The sequence below is a fragment of the Phalaenopsis equestris genome, unplaced genomic scaffold (genome assembly GCF_001263595.1).
Source record: "Phalaenopsis equestris unplaced genomic scaffold, ASM126359v1 Scaffold000018, whole genome shotgun sequence".
In the NCBI taxonomy this organism is placed as follows: domain Eukaryota; kingdom Viridiplantae; phylum Streptophyta; class Magnoliopsida; order Asparagales; family Orchidaceae; genus Phalaenopsis; species Phalaenopsis equestris.
The window spans coordinates 124,701-143,479 of record NW_018164460.1 but is presented as its reverse complement, the minus strand read 5'-3'; the positions used below and the strand labels follow the sequence as shown (position 1 = coordinate 143,479).

The 18,779-nt window shown below is 36.0% G+C and overlaps 1 protein-coding gene across 1 annotated transcript in view; it reads right to left on the bottom strand.

Moving 5' to 3' along the window:
• Window positions 1–2,408: 2,408 nt before the first annotated feature.
• Window positions 2,409–18,779, bottom strand: part of LOC110018375 (uncharacterized protein sll1770) — a 138,485-nt gene continuing 122,114 nt past the window's right edge. Inside the window, exons 12-20 of the mRNA XM_020715669.1 lie at window positions 14,342–14,430; window positions 14,122–14,246; window positions 13,623–13,703; window positions 13,473–13,533; window positions 13,303–13,357; window positions 13,111–13,209; window positions 12,903–12,992; window positions 2,555–2,614; window positions 2,409–2,474 (exon numbers count right to left, since the gene is read on the bottom strand). Of these exons, the coding sequence (XP_020571328.1) occupies window positions 2,409–2,474; window positions 2,555–2,614; window positions 12,903–12,992; window positions 13,111–13,209; window positions 13,303–13,357; window positions 13,473–13,533; window positions 13,623–13,703; window positions 14,122–14,246; window positions 14,342–14,430 (726 nt within the window). The remainder of the gene's footprint in view (window positions 2,475–2,554; window positions 2,615–12,902; window positions 12,993–13,110; window positions 13,210–13,302; window positions 13,358–13,472; window positions 13,534–13,622; window positions 13,704–14,121; window positions 14,247–14,341; window positions 14,431–18,779) is intronic.

Sequence of the window (18,779 nt, the reverse complement as noted above, 5' to 3'; positions counted from 1 at the left end):
GTTAGTTAAACTAACCAAAACGAACAATTATTCGTTCATTCGTGTTCGAATCGTTATTGTTCGAAATATAAAATAATTTAAAATAATTATACTAAAAAAAATTGTTCGAAATATAAAATAATTTAAAATAATTATATTAAGAAAATTGTGATGGTTTTAAAAAATTAAATTTTATAAATTATAATATATAATAAATTAATAATAATAATAATAATATATTAATATACTATATTAGTGATGTACTAATGTAGATATTATATATTTATTTAATATATTAATATACTATATTAGTGATGTACTAATATAGATATTATATATTTATATAATATAAATTATATAACTAATATAATATATTATTTATACATACTAATATTAGAGATGTCAAACTGGCTCGTCGTTCACGAACAAGGAACAACTCGTGTCCTGCTCGCGTTCGGCTTGTTCGTTAAGAAACGAATACGAACATTGACTTCACGAAAAATTTCGAACACAAGTTTATTTCAAACAAACTAAATTTCAAAACGAACCGAACACGAACACAAACACAAGCTCTGTTTGTTCGGGTACGGTTCATTTACACCCCTACATGCAACGAAGCTTGATTTTCTCTTTAATGAAATAAAAATTTATTATTTGTTATGAAAAGCATGTTTTTTAATTTTTATAGGATTCTTAAGAAAGATAAAAAAGAAATATTATAGCACAAATAAAAGAAATACAATAACTTTTGGTTGTCCTAAACATTTGGTGCATTTGCATGCATACTCCACGACTCTTATGAATTTACATATCCAAAACCTAAACTTTATTTTTTACATTTCTAACACTCAAATCTTTCGTATCATATAAAAAATATCACTATCACACTCATTTTTTAAAGGGTGATACATATTTTTAGGCAAGGATATAGTGGCATTACTGTAAATATCAAAGTTTATGTCTTGAATATGCAAATACATGAAAAATGGTATGGCTTTTTCATAAATCTTCCTTTTTTTTTTTTTGTTTGAAGATCTACATCCATCCCACAAAATTCTTATGTATTTATATATCTAACCCTTAAAACTTAAAAAGTTTACATGAAAACAAACAAAACAATAAAGAGATGCACTAATCAAATAAAAATTACAAGAAACATGAATTTCATACTCTCGCAACCGATTGGGATACAGAAACCATTACTCGAAGGATTGACGAAGGAAGGAGACTCAGGATGTCGCCACCAACATCGATGAGAAATAGTTGCCACCACCCAACATCGTGGATACAAAATTATCCACATATGGCAACCACAAAGAGAGCACAGACTCTCACAAAACTCAAATGAACAAAACACACTTAAAACAATAAACGATTACATATTTATAATCAACAAAACAACCAAAATCTAATAAAAACAAACATATGAAAATACTCTTATTGCCATTAGGAGTGGGCGGCAACCCAAGTCCTAAAGAGAGGGCGAGTTCGGGGTCCCCTCCCCAACAGTGTCAGCAATATACGTGTATTTTTAGTTGATTAATGAGATTTTCTTACAGTAATATGCAGCTCTACATGCAGATTACACAATACACATGTGTATACTGATCGGCTACTCCGATACTCCGCATCTAGCTCTCGCGATATATTATTAATTGTGCCTAATAATTTCTTCCTATAATGCGCTTAATGAAGCTTAATTTAGCAAATTATGTATCCATTTTCTGTGAAATGATGACATTCTACTAGTGAGTTGAGATTTAAGTTTTGACGACGCTTATTGTTGTGAAAAGGATTAGTGGCTCATTGGATCATGAAAAACATTAGGTGCATTTACAAACACACCACACAATTCTTACATATTTACATACAAAACAGCAAAACACAAAACATTCATATTTACATGCTATTTACATGCTTATCACTCAAATCTTTAACATCACATCAAAAATACATTTCATGCATAGATTTGGTGTATTTCATGCATAGATTTGTAACACCAGATGTTACAAGTGTAAATATCATTAAGTACTAGATACGTAAATACATAAAAAATATTTGGTATGCATGTAAATTACTCAAAAAACTACATCATCAAGGACGGAGAGGTCTCGAGCCGCATTCTTACTAAAATTTCATTATAAGACAAAGACGGTATTAATACCGAGCCGCATTCTTACTAAAATTTCATTATAAGACAGACGGATTAATAATATTATGGTGCTCCTGTAACGCTTGTACAGAAGCAAATCCAAAGAAAGTCCTTGTAGCAAATAAGGTTTCGAAGGAAATATATACAGGAATCATAAACATAAGAAGAAATAAATGTAAAAATTGGAAGATATATATGAAAAAAGTAGAAGGAAAAATCGTTTACCAAAAGGATTAAGCAGTTCCCGTTATCAATCTTTCTTGCTCGTTTAATTTCTTCATATGCCGAGAAGGACTTGGGCACCAAAAAGTGCAGAGAGAACATAAGCGGCCATGGCAGGAAACTGGACGGGAAACAAATGAGATGAAAATGATATTAAAAGACAAGCATGAATAGCATAAATGTGCTCGAATATTTTCTTACCCGAACTGAATTGAAGTATAGGATTGTGGCCAGGTTTATTAGACTTCCAGCAGCGACTGCCTGCCAAATGCACGGGGCAGTATTTCAGAAATGGAACAGAATATTTCAGAAATCATGCAGGCAATTTGGGGGCTGAAATGCCATGATATTGTTGGGATGGAAAGTTGGGATTTGACTGATTCACAACTAAAATTATACTACAGAAAACAAATTAATTTGAGAGATCCAAAACAATAAATTTAACAAAAGCGTGCAACAAAGAAATCTGGAAAAACCACACAAAGATTTAATGTGAAAAACAACGAGAACGGGAAAAACAACAAAGTCAAACCGCACCAAATGTTCCACTATGAAAAGGAGAATAGTACAAAATTAGACCATTCAGATTCACTGTCTATACCATTGGCGCTTACATCAATTCACGCTCCTTTCTCTCTTGATCTCAGAAGAGAAATTACTTGTCAAAATCCACCGTCTCGACACAGACGTTGTTCCGCCTCTGTTACACACTGTCAAGAATACTGCGAGAGTATCATTGATCCTTAGTAAAACAAGGGCTTAGTTCCCTAACTGTATACAAATCGCTCCTGGCACCGTAGCGCCACTCACGAGCACCGACTTTCCGCTCGCTCAGGTTTGATGAAGGAATAGTGGTGCCTAGGCGTCCTCCTATGGTGCAAGAATTCCAATGGTTATGTTTCCATATCTGAAAAGAGCAAAATCATGGCATTGCGCCTGTGCACTTGGGGCCCAACTTGGTGCTAATTTGGGGCGCAGGTGCGCCCAGTTCTTTAAGTCCGTGATTTTCTCTGTATCGGCCCCTGCAATCAGCATGTCATCCACATAAAAAAACAAGATATAACAATTACAAAAATATTTTTATGAAGCAACACTGGTCTGCCTAGCGCTTCATGTACTCACCATGGGACATGATCGTGTCAAACCTCATATATCAATATCTCGAGGCTTGCATAAAGCCATAGATGCACTCCTTCAACCTGCAAACAAATTTTTTTTACCTGGACCCTCAAAACCATGTGAGTGCATCATATATAATTCCTCTTTCAGATCTCAACGTAAGAAAGTTGTTTTTACATTCATTTGCTTCAGATGTAGATCTTCATCTGTTATTAAGCTCAACACAACATTGACAGTTATCATCTTCATTACAAAAGATAAAATCTCAGCATTGTCTGCTTCTTCTGTTGAAACCCTTTTCATAATAAATTGTCTTGTAGCGTCTGCTACCATCTGACTCATCTTTCAACCTGTAGACTCACGTATTGTGCAGTGCTCTTTTGCTTTGTGTTATCTAGTAATTCAATCGATTAAGTCTGATTTGACCTCAGTGACTGCATCTTGTCATTCACGACAGCCTCGTACTCCCTTGAAATATCAACTTGAGTGGTCTCTTCATAACACTATAGTTCATAATTATTTGTTAGCAACAAATAGTAGAAAAAATGAGAATACCTCTCTTTAGGTCTCGCAATTCTGTTGAACCTCCTGACTTCAGTAACAGTTTACAGAGGAACTTTTGTGTTTTATATGATTGAGCACTTCTCCTTTCTCTATCCTCCTAATCACCAGTGTCTTCAATCTCAAGATATTTGGACTCTTCAGAAGTAACTGACGGGTAATCCAGAGTTCTGCTCCTATCCTTGTACATCTCCATTTCATTGAAAGTAACATCCATGCTCCTGATAATTTTTTTACTTTGATAATCCCAAACTTTTTGCTCAAATTCATCAGTCATACCCAATGAAAGTGCACTAGACATATTTTAAATCAAGTTTAATCATGCATCAGCATGAACATATGCAAAATAACTAAATATATTCAAGTTACAGATTTACTCATTTTTTTAGATAAATTTTCCTTTAAAAGTACTGAAAGATCATGATTGATCAGATAAATAGTAGTGCTCACTGCTTCTACCCAGAATTGTTTTGACAAGCCTACATACAATCTCATTCTCATGGCATGCTTTGTGATAATTATATTCATGCTTCTACCAATGTCTTCTATCTCAACATATTTGGACTCTTCAGAAGTAACAGGCGGGCAATCCAGAGTTCTGCTCCTATCCTTGTACATCTCCATTTCATCGAAAGTAACAACCATGCTCTTGATAATTTTTTTATTTTGATAATCCCAAATTTTTTGCCCAAATTCATTAGTCATACCCAACGAAAGTGCACTAGATAGATTTTAAATCAAGTTTACTCTTGAATCATGCATCAGCATGAACATATGCTAAATAAATGATAGATTTACCTATTTGTCACTCCAAGTTTTTTTAGATAATTTTTCCTTTAAAAGTACTGAAAGATCATGATTGATCAGATAAATAGTAGTGCTCACTGCTTCTACCCAGAATTGTTTTGAAAAGCCTACATACAATCTCATTCTCATGGCATGCTTTGTGATAATTATATTCATGCTTCTACCAATGTCTTCTATCTCAACATATTTGGACTCTTCAGAAGTAACTGGCGGGTAATACAGAGTTCTGCTCCTATCCTTGTACATATCCATTTTATTGAAAGTAACAAACATGCTCCTGATAAATTTTTTATTTTGATAATCCCAAATTTTTTGCCCAAATTCATTAGTCATACCCAACGAAAGTGCACTAGATAGATTTTAAATCAAGTTTACTCTTGAATCATGCATCAGCATGAACATATGCAAAATAACTAAATATATTCACGTGATAGATTTACCTATTTGTCACTCCAGGCTTCTTCAAGTAATATTTCCTTTAAGGGTACTGAAAGACCATGATTGATCAGATAAATAGTAGTGTTCACTGCTTCCACCCAAAATTACTTTGACAAGCCTGCATACAATCTCATTCTCATGGCATGCTCTGTAATAATTATATTCATGCGCTCAACCACAACATTTTGCTGCGATATTCTTGGAACAGTGAACTCATTCATGAACTCATTCATGATCCTCTGAAGCACAATAACTTGTGAACCTTTAATCATGATACTTATCATTGTCAAATCCGAGATACTTCAACCTCATATGTTTCATTCTTTACCATGATCTTCCACTTCTCAAACACTTCAAATACATCAGATTTGGGCTATAAGAAGTAAACAAGTATCTTTCTGGTGTGATCAAATCTAAAAGCGACACAGTAGTGACAACCTCCAATGGAATAAACTGAAGAATGACCCCATACATCAAGATGCAGTGGTTCTAGATTCTAGGACTTCACCATTGATCCGCTTTTTGAGAAAAATACTTTTTTCTCTTCAAACCCTTAAGCTTATTCTTAGAAAGTAGATAATTTATATCTTTTACACTCATATGGTTTAAACCCAAAGTCCTGCATCAACCTTGGTTTTATCCACATTGATGGATTATGTCATCTCATTGAAGGTAAAGAGTATTTTCAATGTTGCCTCGAGTCATCACCATATCTTCTAGTCACCTTTCATAAATCACCTATGAAAGTAATCACGTACTCTGACTTTGTCAGCATGCTCACCGAGATCAGAATTTTCTTCAAGCTTGGAATATGTCTAACTTCACTGAGCTTCCATATTGATCTATTTGGTAATTTGATATCAACATCACCCTTTCTTATAATATTGCATGTCTTGTTATCCCTCAAATATACATTCCTTAGATCACTCTGAGTGTAATTTTTAAACACATCTTTGTTGGGGCATGCATGAAAAGAAACGCCTGAGTTTACCATCCAAGGTTCGGTACTAAGGATAAAACTAAAGTCAACTTGAATTTTGCTCGTGGAGATATTTGTAGAGAGATTTTTGTATTGGCCTCCACCAACAACCTTCCAAGGAGCTTTGAAGTCCATCACTCTGAGTGTAATTTTTAAACACATCTTTGTTGGGGCATGCATGAAAAGAAACGCCTGAGTTACTATCCAAGGTTCGGTACTAAGGATAAAACTAAAGAGTCAACTTGAATTTTGCTCGTGGAGATATTTGTAGAGAGATTATTGTATTGGCCTCCACCAACAACTTTCCAAGGAGCTTTGCAGTCCATCTCGAAATGACTTTTCTTCCCATAATTCCAGCATTTACATCTGTTATTTCATTTTCCTGACCTGAACTTTCCTCTTCTAGACTTGAATTAGTCTTTACCTATATTCCTGTCCAAATTCTTTCCTGTTCTCAACATTTAACCCAGAACTAGAAGATTCACCGCTCGTCTTTTTGTGAACATCATTCAACACTAACCTTACGAAGTCATCAAAGTTTAATTTTATATTATCTTAAGTGACATCGTCATGACCAATTCATCCTAATTGTACGATAATAAATATAGATTTGACAGTGCCCTAACCTCGTCATCAAATTTCAAGCACACAGAACATCACTGGTTAGTTTCAATTAGGGCTGCAAACGAGCCGAGCTTGAGCGAGTTGAGCCTCTACTCGTGTTCGGCTCGTTCCAATTTGACTTGTGTTTGAATTCGTGTTCGGCTCGAAATAAGTTCGGTAGAATATAAAATGTCGTGGAATTGCGCCGATAATACCGCGGATGGCTAAATAACACCAATAACCTAACGATAACACTCGAGAAACACCCGCAATAACACCAGAGTAACACCCAAATAGCACAGGTGTTACTCAGGTGTTATTGCAGGTGATACTAGGGTGTTATTGCTGTGCTATCTGGTGTTGTTCTACTAGGGTGTTATTGCTGTGCTATCACTATTGGTGTTATTAGGGTGTTATTCTGGTATTATAGAACAATACCGCGGAATAACACTCTGCGGTATTATTCTCGTATTATTGGTGTTATCAATGTTATTACGCAGTGTTATTGGTGTTATTAGGTGTGAGATATGTAAATACATAAGAATTATGTGTTATATTTGTACATTCCCTTCAAAATATTTTTTAAACCTATTTACTACTTTTCTTATGAAGTTCGGGTTGTAATTTAATATATTTGACATACAAATTATTATTGAAATATTTATAATTTATTTATCTAGTCATTTGTTTGATTTTGTTTGTTTGATTTTGTGTTTGATTTTGTTATAGTACTTTTACTTCAAAATAACATACATATGCATATGATATAAGAAAATTGATACTTGAATACAAAAAAATCTTCAAATAAATAATTAAATTGTCATTAAATATACATTTTATCAAGATCTTAATCATCCACTTATTAAACAATAAATTATCATCATTAAAAATACATTTATCCTAATTTACTTATTTTATGTTTTATATCTTGAGTTGTAAATTAACAGAGTAGAGCTAAAACTCCTATAAAGAAAGGTTTATAAAGTTATACGAGTGTACTATTTAAAGTGTACTATTTAATATGCATCTTCTTTTCACTATTATGAACAATTATTATAAATTTTCTAACTAGAAAAACTTATAACAATGGTGTACGAACATAAATATAATTTTTTTTTGCTTTATATAATATACATAATACTTTATAGTTAATAATCCACGATGTTATTTCATGGGCGGTGTAACACTGTGGAATAACATCGATACCACTAAAAACACCGCTAAATAACACCAATAACACCGCAGACGACGGAATAATATCGATAGCACAACGAGTGTTGCTTGGTGTTATTTCGCGCTATTATTAGTGTTATCGGTGTTATTCTGCGGTGTTACACCACAAAATAACACTAATAACACCGCGGACAGAGGAATAACACCGATAACACAATGGGTGTTACTCGGGTGTTATTCTGCAGTTTTACACTACCGAATAACACCAATAACATCGCGGAATATTAAGTATATTTATATTTTTATTTTATTTTTTATTTTTTATTTTTTTCGAGTCAAACAAGAGCGAACAAATATTTATTCATGCTTGGCTCGTTTTTTTTTCGAGCTTAAAAATTTGTTTGTGTTCAACTCATTAAGCTTAAGAAATAAGCCAAACATGAGCTGTTTAACAAGTCGAACACAAGTTGTTCGTGAACAACAAGCCGTTTGGACAGCCCTAGTTACACTATCAAAATTATTCAAGTGTTTAGCTGTCAAACAACATTTCACTATCTTCATGTTGAATAATCTCTTAATCAGAAAAATATTATTTAACGTTGAAAGTTTTTCATACACCATTGTCAGTGTCGACGTGAGATCAACCATAGTTTTCTCATTCACTACGTTGAAAGTAACCGATTAAGAAAGTGAAAGACAAATCAAATATAGAGTTGTTCGATCATGCACTTCTCATTTTTCGATAATCATTGATTCAAAATTTTTGGTGATTCCTTTCAGTGGCAATGCAGTTTCTTTTGATACAACAAATTTTCCATTTGCATCTTCTAGAACGTAAATTTTGATCAATTGAACTTCTCAACATTATACTTCGCTTCATTTGACATTGCTCCCACTTGAATCTAAAGTCTTCAAAAAACCTCACTCTGATACTACTTGTGGGGATAAAAACATATATAGCACCAACACTTTTAAAAATGTGTCATACCCGTGTCGATCACGTATCAGACAATAATACTTGTCTGAAACACTGTCACTTCTCCGACATTACAAAATAAAAGTTTGAATTTTTTTCATGCCCGAACACTTTCGAGACACACCTCAACACCACAATAAATTTTGATCAAATGAACTTCTCAACATTGTACCTCGCTTCGTTTGACATTGCTCCCACTTGAATCAAAACTCTTCCAAAAACCTCACTTTGATACTACTTGTGGGGATGAAACATACGTAGCACCAACACTTCTAAAAATATGTCATACCCGTGTCGATCACGTATCAGACAATAATACTTGTCTTAAACACCCCGTCACTTCTTTGACATTATAAAATAAAAGTTTGAATTTTTTCAGGCCCGAACACTTCCGGTACACACCTCAACATCACATAGGACTTGATCTTCCATTTGCATCTTCCAGAACGTAAATTTTGATCAATTGAACTTCCCAACATTGTACCTCGCTTCGTTTGACATTGCTCCCACTTGAATCAAAAGTCTTCAAAAAATCTCACTTTGATACTACTTGTGGGGATGAAACATATGTAGCACCAACACTTCTAAAAATGTTTCATACCCGTGTCGAACACGTATCAGACAATAATACTTGTCTGAAACGCCCCGTCACTTCTCCGACATTACAAAATAGAAGTTTGAATTTTTTTTCAGGCCCGACCACTTCCAGGACACACCTCAACACCACATAGAACTTGAGCTTAATACGATTTCGAGAAAATGGGACACAATTAAAAAATTATAGATATATGTATGGCTTTAATAACTCTTCATAATTGAAATTGCCTCATCTATTATCATGTTGAAGCTACCTCTAACATTTATCAAAAATGAGCATTGAAGATGCGTCAAAGATTCGTGTAAACCGAGCATTAGTAATTCTTTTTTTGTAATCATAGAATTTTTAAAAATTTTAATAGATAAGTTGGATTATAAGTTGGAATAATTCTTTTAAAGCATATTATATTTAATTTTAAAAATTCATTTTCATAAGTATTATGTTTTGTAATATAAATTAAATTTATGAAGTGAAATTTTATTCATACATAATTTGTGTTGTGATATTTTTAATAAAGAATATTGAAAAAAATATATATTTTATACTAATAATTAATTAAATATAAAAATGTGTTTAATGTATTGTGTCCTATTTATTTCAATTATGTCGTGTCCTCGTATTGTGTCATGTCATTTTTGTATCCCGTGTCTGTGCTTCATAGATGGAAACTTGGTGATTGATCGATTCACAACCAAAATAACACCGCAAAAAACACAACTCGAGAGATCCAAAATAATAAATTGAACAAAAGCGCACAACCAAAAATTTAGAAAAAGTACACAACTTTAACGTGGAAAACCCCGAGAATTGAGAAAAAAACACAGTCACGCCACAATAAAAATTTCACTATGAAAATGAGAAGAACACAAAATTACACCACTCATATCCACTCTCTACACCACTGGAGCTTATAAAATTAAGTCTCCTTCCTCACTTGTCTCACAAGAGAAATCACTTGTCAAAATCCACCTTCTCGACAAAGACGCCGCTCCGCACCTGTTATGCACCGTCTACACCACAAGAGAGTATAATTGATCCTTTGTGACTTAAATCCCTAACTGCATGCAACCCACTCCTGGCCTTGTAGCGCCACCCCCAAGCGTTGAATTTCCATTCGCTCGGGTTTGCTGAAGGAAGACTAGCGCCTAAATGCCCCCCTAAGGCGCAGAAATTCCATTCACTCTATTTCCAAATTTGAAACGAGCGAAGCCGTGGTCTTGAGCTTGTGCACCCTACCTAGCATTTGGGAGCCACTTTCCTGGCCCCGTAGCGCCACTCTCGAGAGCTAACTTTCCACTCACTCAGGTTTGTTGAAGGAAGATTGATGCCTAGGTGCTCCCCTAAGGCACAGGAATTCCAATCACTATGGTTCCAAATTTGAAACGAACGAGACCTCGGCCCTGTGCCTGTGCACCCTACCTAGCATTTGGGCGCTATTTTGGGGTGCGGGGCACCCAGTCCTCTGAACAAGAGCGCTAGGACGCCACCACCACCCCCTCAACCCCCATGGTAGATTCCTAGATTCCAATCAAGAGGAATGTTGGGTGTCGTGTATCAGGTCACAATGCTAACAGAAATTAATTCCCAAAAGAGTTGCACTAGTGACAGCCATTTGGGAGAATAGCTATCAGCAAACCAAGAGGAATTTTTTTAGAGGTATTTGGGAGAAGAATTTAGATAGTTAAAGACGAATTCCTTAAATCTAATTTTGACATTCATTATGAGATTCATATTTTGTCGATTGAAAGAGGTTTTCATAATTGGTGAGTAATTCTTTTTGTTGTACAGTTATGATAAGATATGAAAAAATGTTTAATATATCTTATGATATTTTAATAATAGTGGCTCTGAATTTGTGGAAATTGAAATAAATAAGTAAATAAATTCCTTCCAAATAGATCTTGAATAATTATCTAATTATTGTGACCTCGACACAAGTTGATTAGTCTCGATATAAAAGGTTACATCGGGTAAAGTCGTGACAGTTTTATGAGTTGCATCGAGTCGTGACAGTTGTATCGAGAAGATACAACTGCAGGCCAGCACATCAAGAGGATTTCTTTTTAGAGACATTTGGGAAAGAATTTAAACAGTTAAAGAGGTTTTGTGTTTAATCAGAGAGGATGGCAGGCTGCAGAATCAGGAAATTTTTAATTGTCAATACTGAGATTAGGGCTATGATCCTGTGAAGTTTATATGAGCTGGACTCTGTCAGAGCCTCGTTTCAGCTAAATTGGGGATTTCATCTCCTCAGCCATCTATCTTTCATCATCATGAACTCATATTCCAAATTTAACCCCTCATTGTAAGATTAGAACGTCCCAATCCAACTTGAATAAGAGGTCTAACTTTAGGGATCCAATTATGTTCCATGCTTGGCCTCGCTCTAAACAAACTCGATCCCATCTAGATTTATGGCAGACAAATCTCATTGTGTTTGTAGTAACATGCATTAGACCGGATCTGAAGAAATGTTGCACATATTTGATGGCTGTAAATTGGTACGAGGTTGATAACAGTGATGTGTTGTTCCATGTGGATCATATGACCCTCAATTTCAATGAATGCCCCGACTTGAAAGTCAACATCAAATTTCACGCCAAGAGATTCTTCAAGAAGCTTAAATAGAATGTCTTGGTTCTCAATCATTTATATATCTCAGTTTACGTGAGTTGACGACTCTCAAATTAAAGTGTCGTAACTAAAGGATTTCAATGTGAATGAGTCAATGAGCGGCAATAGTTTTTATGGATACCATTATTTTGGTGGTCACTATCATGGTGGAGGTAAACATCTGTGAGGATTTCTTGGGATTCTTCTGCTAGGAGTTGGGAAGATGTACTCAGATTTTGAAAATGGTTGGTGAATGAATTTGTATAAGTATATCTTTAATGGCTTCTATATTTAGTAGATTGGATCTTCTCTTCTTTCTTGTAAAAGACTTTAATGAAGCTAAATCACATATATCCTAGTATCTCTATGTCTGATTAATCTCTTTTGAGCTGTATTATGATTCCTTGAATTTGCTTCTAAGGGAACTTCCGCACGGGATTAAATGTGTTCCATTCTATTAATGGAAATGGAAAAATATATAGAATCTTATTGTTAAGTTGTGGAGCTATACTTCTCTAAAACTGAGTAGATAAAAGGGTTTAAGGTTCATTCAATGGTGGTTGTAATATAGCGCAAAAGTTTGGTGGAGGATCATTGAAAAAAAACTTATAGGTAGAAAATTTGTAATGTAATGATTTAAAAATGGAAAAAAAAATTTTGATTTCTGAAATTTGGAACTTACATTCCCAACAGTCTTTTGAGCAGTGACAACCCTTACGAATGCTCGCTCTGATTCCAAGGTTCGTACGCGAAGTTTAAGATCCCCTTGCTCCTGCAAGAAGTCAAAAACGTTACCCAAATGTATGCATCATAACAAGTGATTATTCTCATCAAAAGTAACAAAATACTCTTAAATGCTACTTAAATAGAGCTTATTTCAAAAACGATACCAATCTTTCAATTATTTCTGCAAGCTTTTCAACTCTATCAGCCTGTCTGAATAAGTTGTAAAATGCACGAGACTGTCTTTCCCATCTTTTCCTAAGATCCTATGAAACAAAAACTTTGGTCTTTTTAGACATTAAACAACCTGCCATATATGTATAATGCAAATTTATCATGAAAGGGAGAATGAAGCTTACCTTGACAATAACCTCAAAACCAACATCCCGGAACCTCAGCAATTCCAATGCATAACTGGTACAATATATAAATAAAACAAAATTCAGATCTACAAAGAAAAAGAAAAGGTAGTCACTTGTACAATGAAGGTTAATTGCTTCAGATATAAAAACTTTAAGTTCAAACTCACGGTTTAGCAATTTCTGTTATGTCAAATCTCGGGTCAAGGCCCTTCCCAATCCCATCTAGCACTGCATTATTAGGATTATCCAATTTAGGTAAAAAAATATAAAAATAAAAAACGGCAGAATGATATGTATTGGATTCCAAAACCCTTGACCTGAAAATGCTCTGACAACAAATGTGAAGGTTGCCGGAAAACGAAAGGGCTGATCAGCAGCAATTGACAAAAGATCTTCCCCTGCAACATTTAGTTATAATTGTCATGATCAAGATGGTTGATAAAAAAACATAAGCACAGGTTGCCAAATTTTAGCTATGATTTTCAGGAGCAATGTACATCATTCAAGGTGCGAAATACAGAATGCATTTTTGGAAGATTTGCATACATACCACCTATGTCTTGTGTAGTTACATATCTAACACATAAACTTCAATTTTTACCTATATATCACCTTGCCTATACATGAAAAAGGCGTATTTGAGTTTTAAAAAATTAGAATAGTGATATTTTTGACACGTGACATGAAATATTTGAGAGTTATGAATGTAAAAAGAAAAATTTAGGTGCTTGATATTTAAATATATGAGAATTGGGTGGTATGTATGTAAAAGCCGCTTCATTTATCTATGCAGGGAGGAGATTCCAAACACTTTACCAATCGCAGCAAGTCTCTGCTTCTTCTTTTGAATTCTTTCCTCTTTACTCAATTGTTTTTTGAATCCTAGTTCAACCGTTGCCTGCTCTCTTTCTTTCCTTTGTGCTGCAAGTCGCTCTTCAAAACTACAGAATTAAAAAAAAAATTACATCAATGGAAAGCAGTCTAAGCTTAACACAATCATGTAATCAGATGGATACATATATTTTTAGAAAAGAACCTGTTAAGAAAGAACTGTGCTGTCCGCCTAACAGCTGTCATGTCACCAGTGGGAACAAGCACGCCCATTTGAATCATTGCCTGGAGCACCTGCAAGCAAAGCTTTGTCCATAAGATTAAGTCCAAGATATCCAGATAGACTTGTTTCTAATACGTCATATCTGTCTAATAAACATATAGTACATTAACAATTTAAAAAGAGTGAGCAAATCACATTTCTCCATCCCATTTATCTTTTTTTTAATTTTTACCCACATCATGTTTGTAGTGAAGCTCAAAAATGTCACAGTATCCATGCATTCGGGTAGTTGAATAAGTTGATTAAAGTACATTGAAGTTGAGGTGAATGTAAGATCAGTTGATCATATGAAGCTTTTGATACCAAAGTTAACTCAACCGATGATGATCAAAAAAAAATATTATTAAGCAAATAAATAACAAGGGATACAATCAAGACTCAAAATAACAAAGAAAATAAGAAAATAAAGATAGGACTAACACGATCCAACTACGACCTAAGAAGAGTACCCGCAGTCGTCAACGGTGAGATAAGTGTTGTAAGCGGATGAAGCAGCAGGTTCGGGTTGCTGCGGGAAGGTGGATTGCTTTAGGTTTAAGTTGAAACGCCGTATTCCTGAATGCTCCTACTAGCCAAATCCACATGAGGTTTCCTTCTTAGAATGTCACCTTCTTCCTACACTTATTTGTTTGTGTCGGATATTTGTGGTTTTACTTAGCATCTCCCTATCAACCTCTTGGTGAAGTTTCTAAATCTTGTAGCATCTTCGCTGACCTCCGATATCGGCAAGAGTGGTACCAACTCAAGTGGTATAAGCGGATTGCGCCTGTATACAATCTCAAACGGTGTGTGTCATCTAGTCAAACTCATAGATCTATTATAGGAGAAATCAGCTTGAGCTACAATAAGATCCCACTGCTTGATACTCTTCCCCAAGCAACATCTAAGGAGGTTTCCTAGGCTCCTGTTCACTACCTCTGTCTAGTCGTTCGTTTGTAGATGAGTTGTTGAACTAAATTGGAGTTTGGTGCCTAGCTTCACCCACAAAGTCCTTCAGAAGTGGCATAGAAATTTGATATTTTTTTCAGAGGTAATAGTCTTGAAAATCCCATATAACATCACGATTTCCCCAAAGTATAAATCGACAATATGAGATGCGTTCAGTGTCCTCTGGCAAAAATGCGCCATCTTCGAGAAGCAATACACTACAACCATCATGAAATCATTGTTCCTCTGCATCTTCGGGAGATCCAACCCGAAGTCCATACTAACATTTACCCACAGTGCCTCGAGTACTGGTAATGGAGTGTAAAACCTTACATTCTGCCCTCTCGACTTTCCCAGATGGCAAATCCTACACAGTTTGATATGTTGCTCCACATCTTTCGTCAATCGGGGCCAAAAGAAATGCTCCCGCACGAGAGCGAGAGTCTTGTCCCTGCCAAAATGTCGTGTTAATCCTCCATCGTGAATCTCCTAAATAATAGCCTCTCTCAGCAAGCACCTTGAAATGCACAACTAACTCTGGTGGAATAAATAGTTATCTGCTTAGTAATATTGTCGGGTTGGTTTCTCCTTACACTATTCCCAAATTTCCTTGAAGTCCTTGTTTGTGTTGTACAAATCCTTTATGACCTCAAATCCCACAACTCATGCCAGCAATGTTGTGATCAACAAGTGGCGACGACTTATTTCATCTACTACGCGGTTCTGGCTCCCCAAATTGTGCTTAAGTATGAATTGGAATGATGCTGGAAATTCCATTCATGTGGCATGTCAACCCTTCAGTTTGCTCTGACTGTTGAGAAATTTTAAGGCCTCGTGATCCGTAAACAACGTGAACTCGCTCATCAGCAAGTAATAATTCTAGTGCTTCAGAGTTCGTACAATGGCATAAAATTCTTTGTCGTATGTTGAGTATTTCCTTATGGATTCATTAGCATTTCACTAAAAAGGCAATGGGATGACCTCTGTAGCTCAGCAATGCCCCTATCCTCACGCCAAATGTGTCACACTTTACCTCGAATGGCTGGTTGAAGTTTAGTAATCCTAGGATGGACGCCTCAGTCACTTGCTCCTTCAAGGTGTCGAAGTTATTCTAAGCGGCCGTTGTTCATATAAACTCCTTCCCTTTTAAAGTTCTGCCAGAAGAGTGGTGATAATGTTGAAGTTTCTGATGAATCTCCGCTAGAACGATGCTAGTCACAAAAACTGTCTCAGCTCGATGAGCAATTGTGTTACAATCCAGCATATAATAGCCTTGATCTTCATAGCATCCATCTAAATGTCTACATTAGCCCCGATATAACCCAAAAAGCTTATCTTGTATGTAATGAAGTAGCACTTATTTGGATGGATTTATAGTTGCTCTGCTCGTAATACCTTGAACACTGCCCTTAGGTATTGTAAATGCTCCTCAAATTGGTTGTACGTCAAGATGTCATCAAATTAGACTATCACAATTTTCCCAATATGGAAAAAGGTCGGAACACCTAGTTGATCAACCTCATAAAAGTTCTAAGCGCATCCGACAAACCGAAATGGCATAATTGTCCACTCGTACAACCAATCTCGTGTTTTGAAAGAGATTTTCCACTTGTCCCCTGGCCTCATTCGTATCCAGTGATATTCATTGTGTATGTCGATCTTGGAAAAGATGGCGACTCTGTGTAATCGGTCCAAAAGATTATCCAGGCGAGGTATGGGAAACCGACACTTGATGGTAATTTTATTGATGGCGTTGTTGTCGATGCATATTCTCCATCTTTTGTCATTCTTGGGCACCATTAAATGCGGGGACAGCACACGGGCTGGTGCACTCTCTCACTAACCCTCTTGCGATGAGATCCTGCACCTATTATTGTAACTCCTCATACTCTTCTGGAAGGTGGAGTGCAACAGAAGGTGCAGGTGGTTGCTAGAATGTGGGCGCAGTAGGGGTTATGGTGTTGTCGGACAACAGGTGCAGGTAGCTGCTTAAAGGGGTCTGGATGGGGGACTGCAGTTATCTGTGGGCTGCTAGAGGGAGCAGAAGTGATTGATGGTCTGTCGGAAGGTGCCCAGAGGGGTGGGCAACCTGTGGGAGGATAATGAAGTGGTTGGCAGCTTGTTGGGAAGTGTCGAAACAAGTTGACGACCTATTGGAGAGTGCAGGCATGAGTCAGTGGCCCGACGGGATGTGCGGGAAGGAGTTGATGGCCACTAGAGGCACTGAAGGAGGGTTGTGGCAGGCAATTAGATGTTGGAAGTGCTTGACAGCTACAAGAAAAGGGCAGGAGGGGTCAACGGACTACGCTCTTCATCGATGCACTGTTAATCTTGTTGAAGGTGGACTATACCAATCTATGAAGACTTTAACAAATTCTTCCCATCGAATTTGTGGAATAGGTGCCAGCTGAAATTTTTCTCTATGTTGCGACTACCGTCACCTTTTTTCTTCGCCTTCTAACATGAAAGTAATTAGTACCACTTTTCTATTTTCCGAACAAATCATAAAAACCATATTTTTTCCGATCTTTAGAAGGCAATCGTCAACAATTGTAGGGTTGTCGGCACCCTTGAATGCAGGTGGCTTGAAAGACTAAAATATATTGAAGTGTTGATCCACTTCTGCCCCAGTTTTAGATCTAGGCCCTGTACTGGTGGATGACCTTTTGATAGCATCCATTTTATCAGTTGCACAATACCTTATAACAGTCGTCACCCTGCCCAACGATCATATAAACCATCATATAATTTAAAGTAGCTAAGATTAAATTAATTTAATAAAATGTATAGCTTCAAACTTTTATATTTCTCAATCCGTTTAAAATTCGTGCATGGTGCTTTATATGGAATTGATCAATTTCCTGCATAGAATTTAATAAAAATTATTTCGATCAAATTCCGAGTGAACAATTTTGGGATACTTTTCAAATGTGTTGAACTTACTTGATTTCTCGAAATTTGGGCATTACATATGTGACCTAATGGAAACAAAGCAAGAGATGTGGCAATCTGGGAGGCGTAGGAGGTAATTGAGGGTAACAAGAAAGTGAAGGAACAACAGAGATAGTCACCACCTCTTACGAGTTATAATCGGAGTATCTTTTGGTCGTCAGATACATCCCTGAAAAGGGAAGAATGCTGGCAGCGGACTCTGAACTCAAAAAACAAATCAAGACCGGCTAACCTAAGCAAACACCATATATGTAATAGGGATTAGTAAGTAGAATAGGTAAGGATCATAATGAGAAAGAAACTAGAAAAGGAAGGACATATAATAGAAAGAAATAGAAAAGGAGAGTAACAGCAAAGGAAAGGGGAATAGGAGGGAAATGAAAAAGGAAAAGAAAGGATTATGGTGGGCGGCAGGTCTCGTCTTCCTGGGGCCCGACTGGTCCAGTAGAGCTAGATCGGACTCTTACAGAGGTCGGTTCAG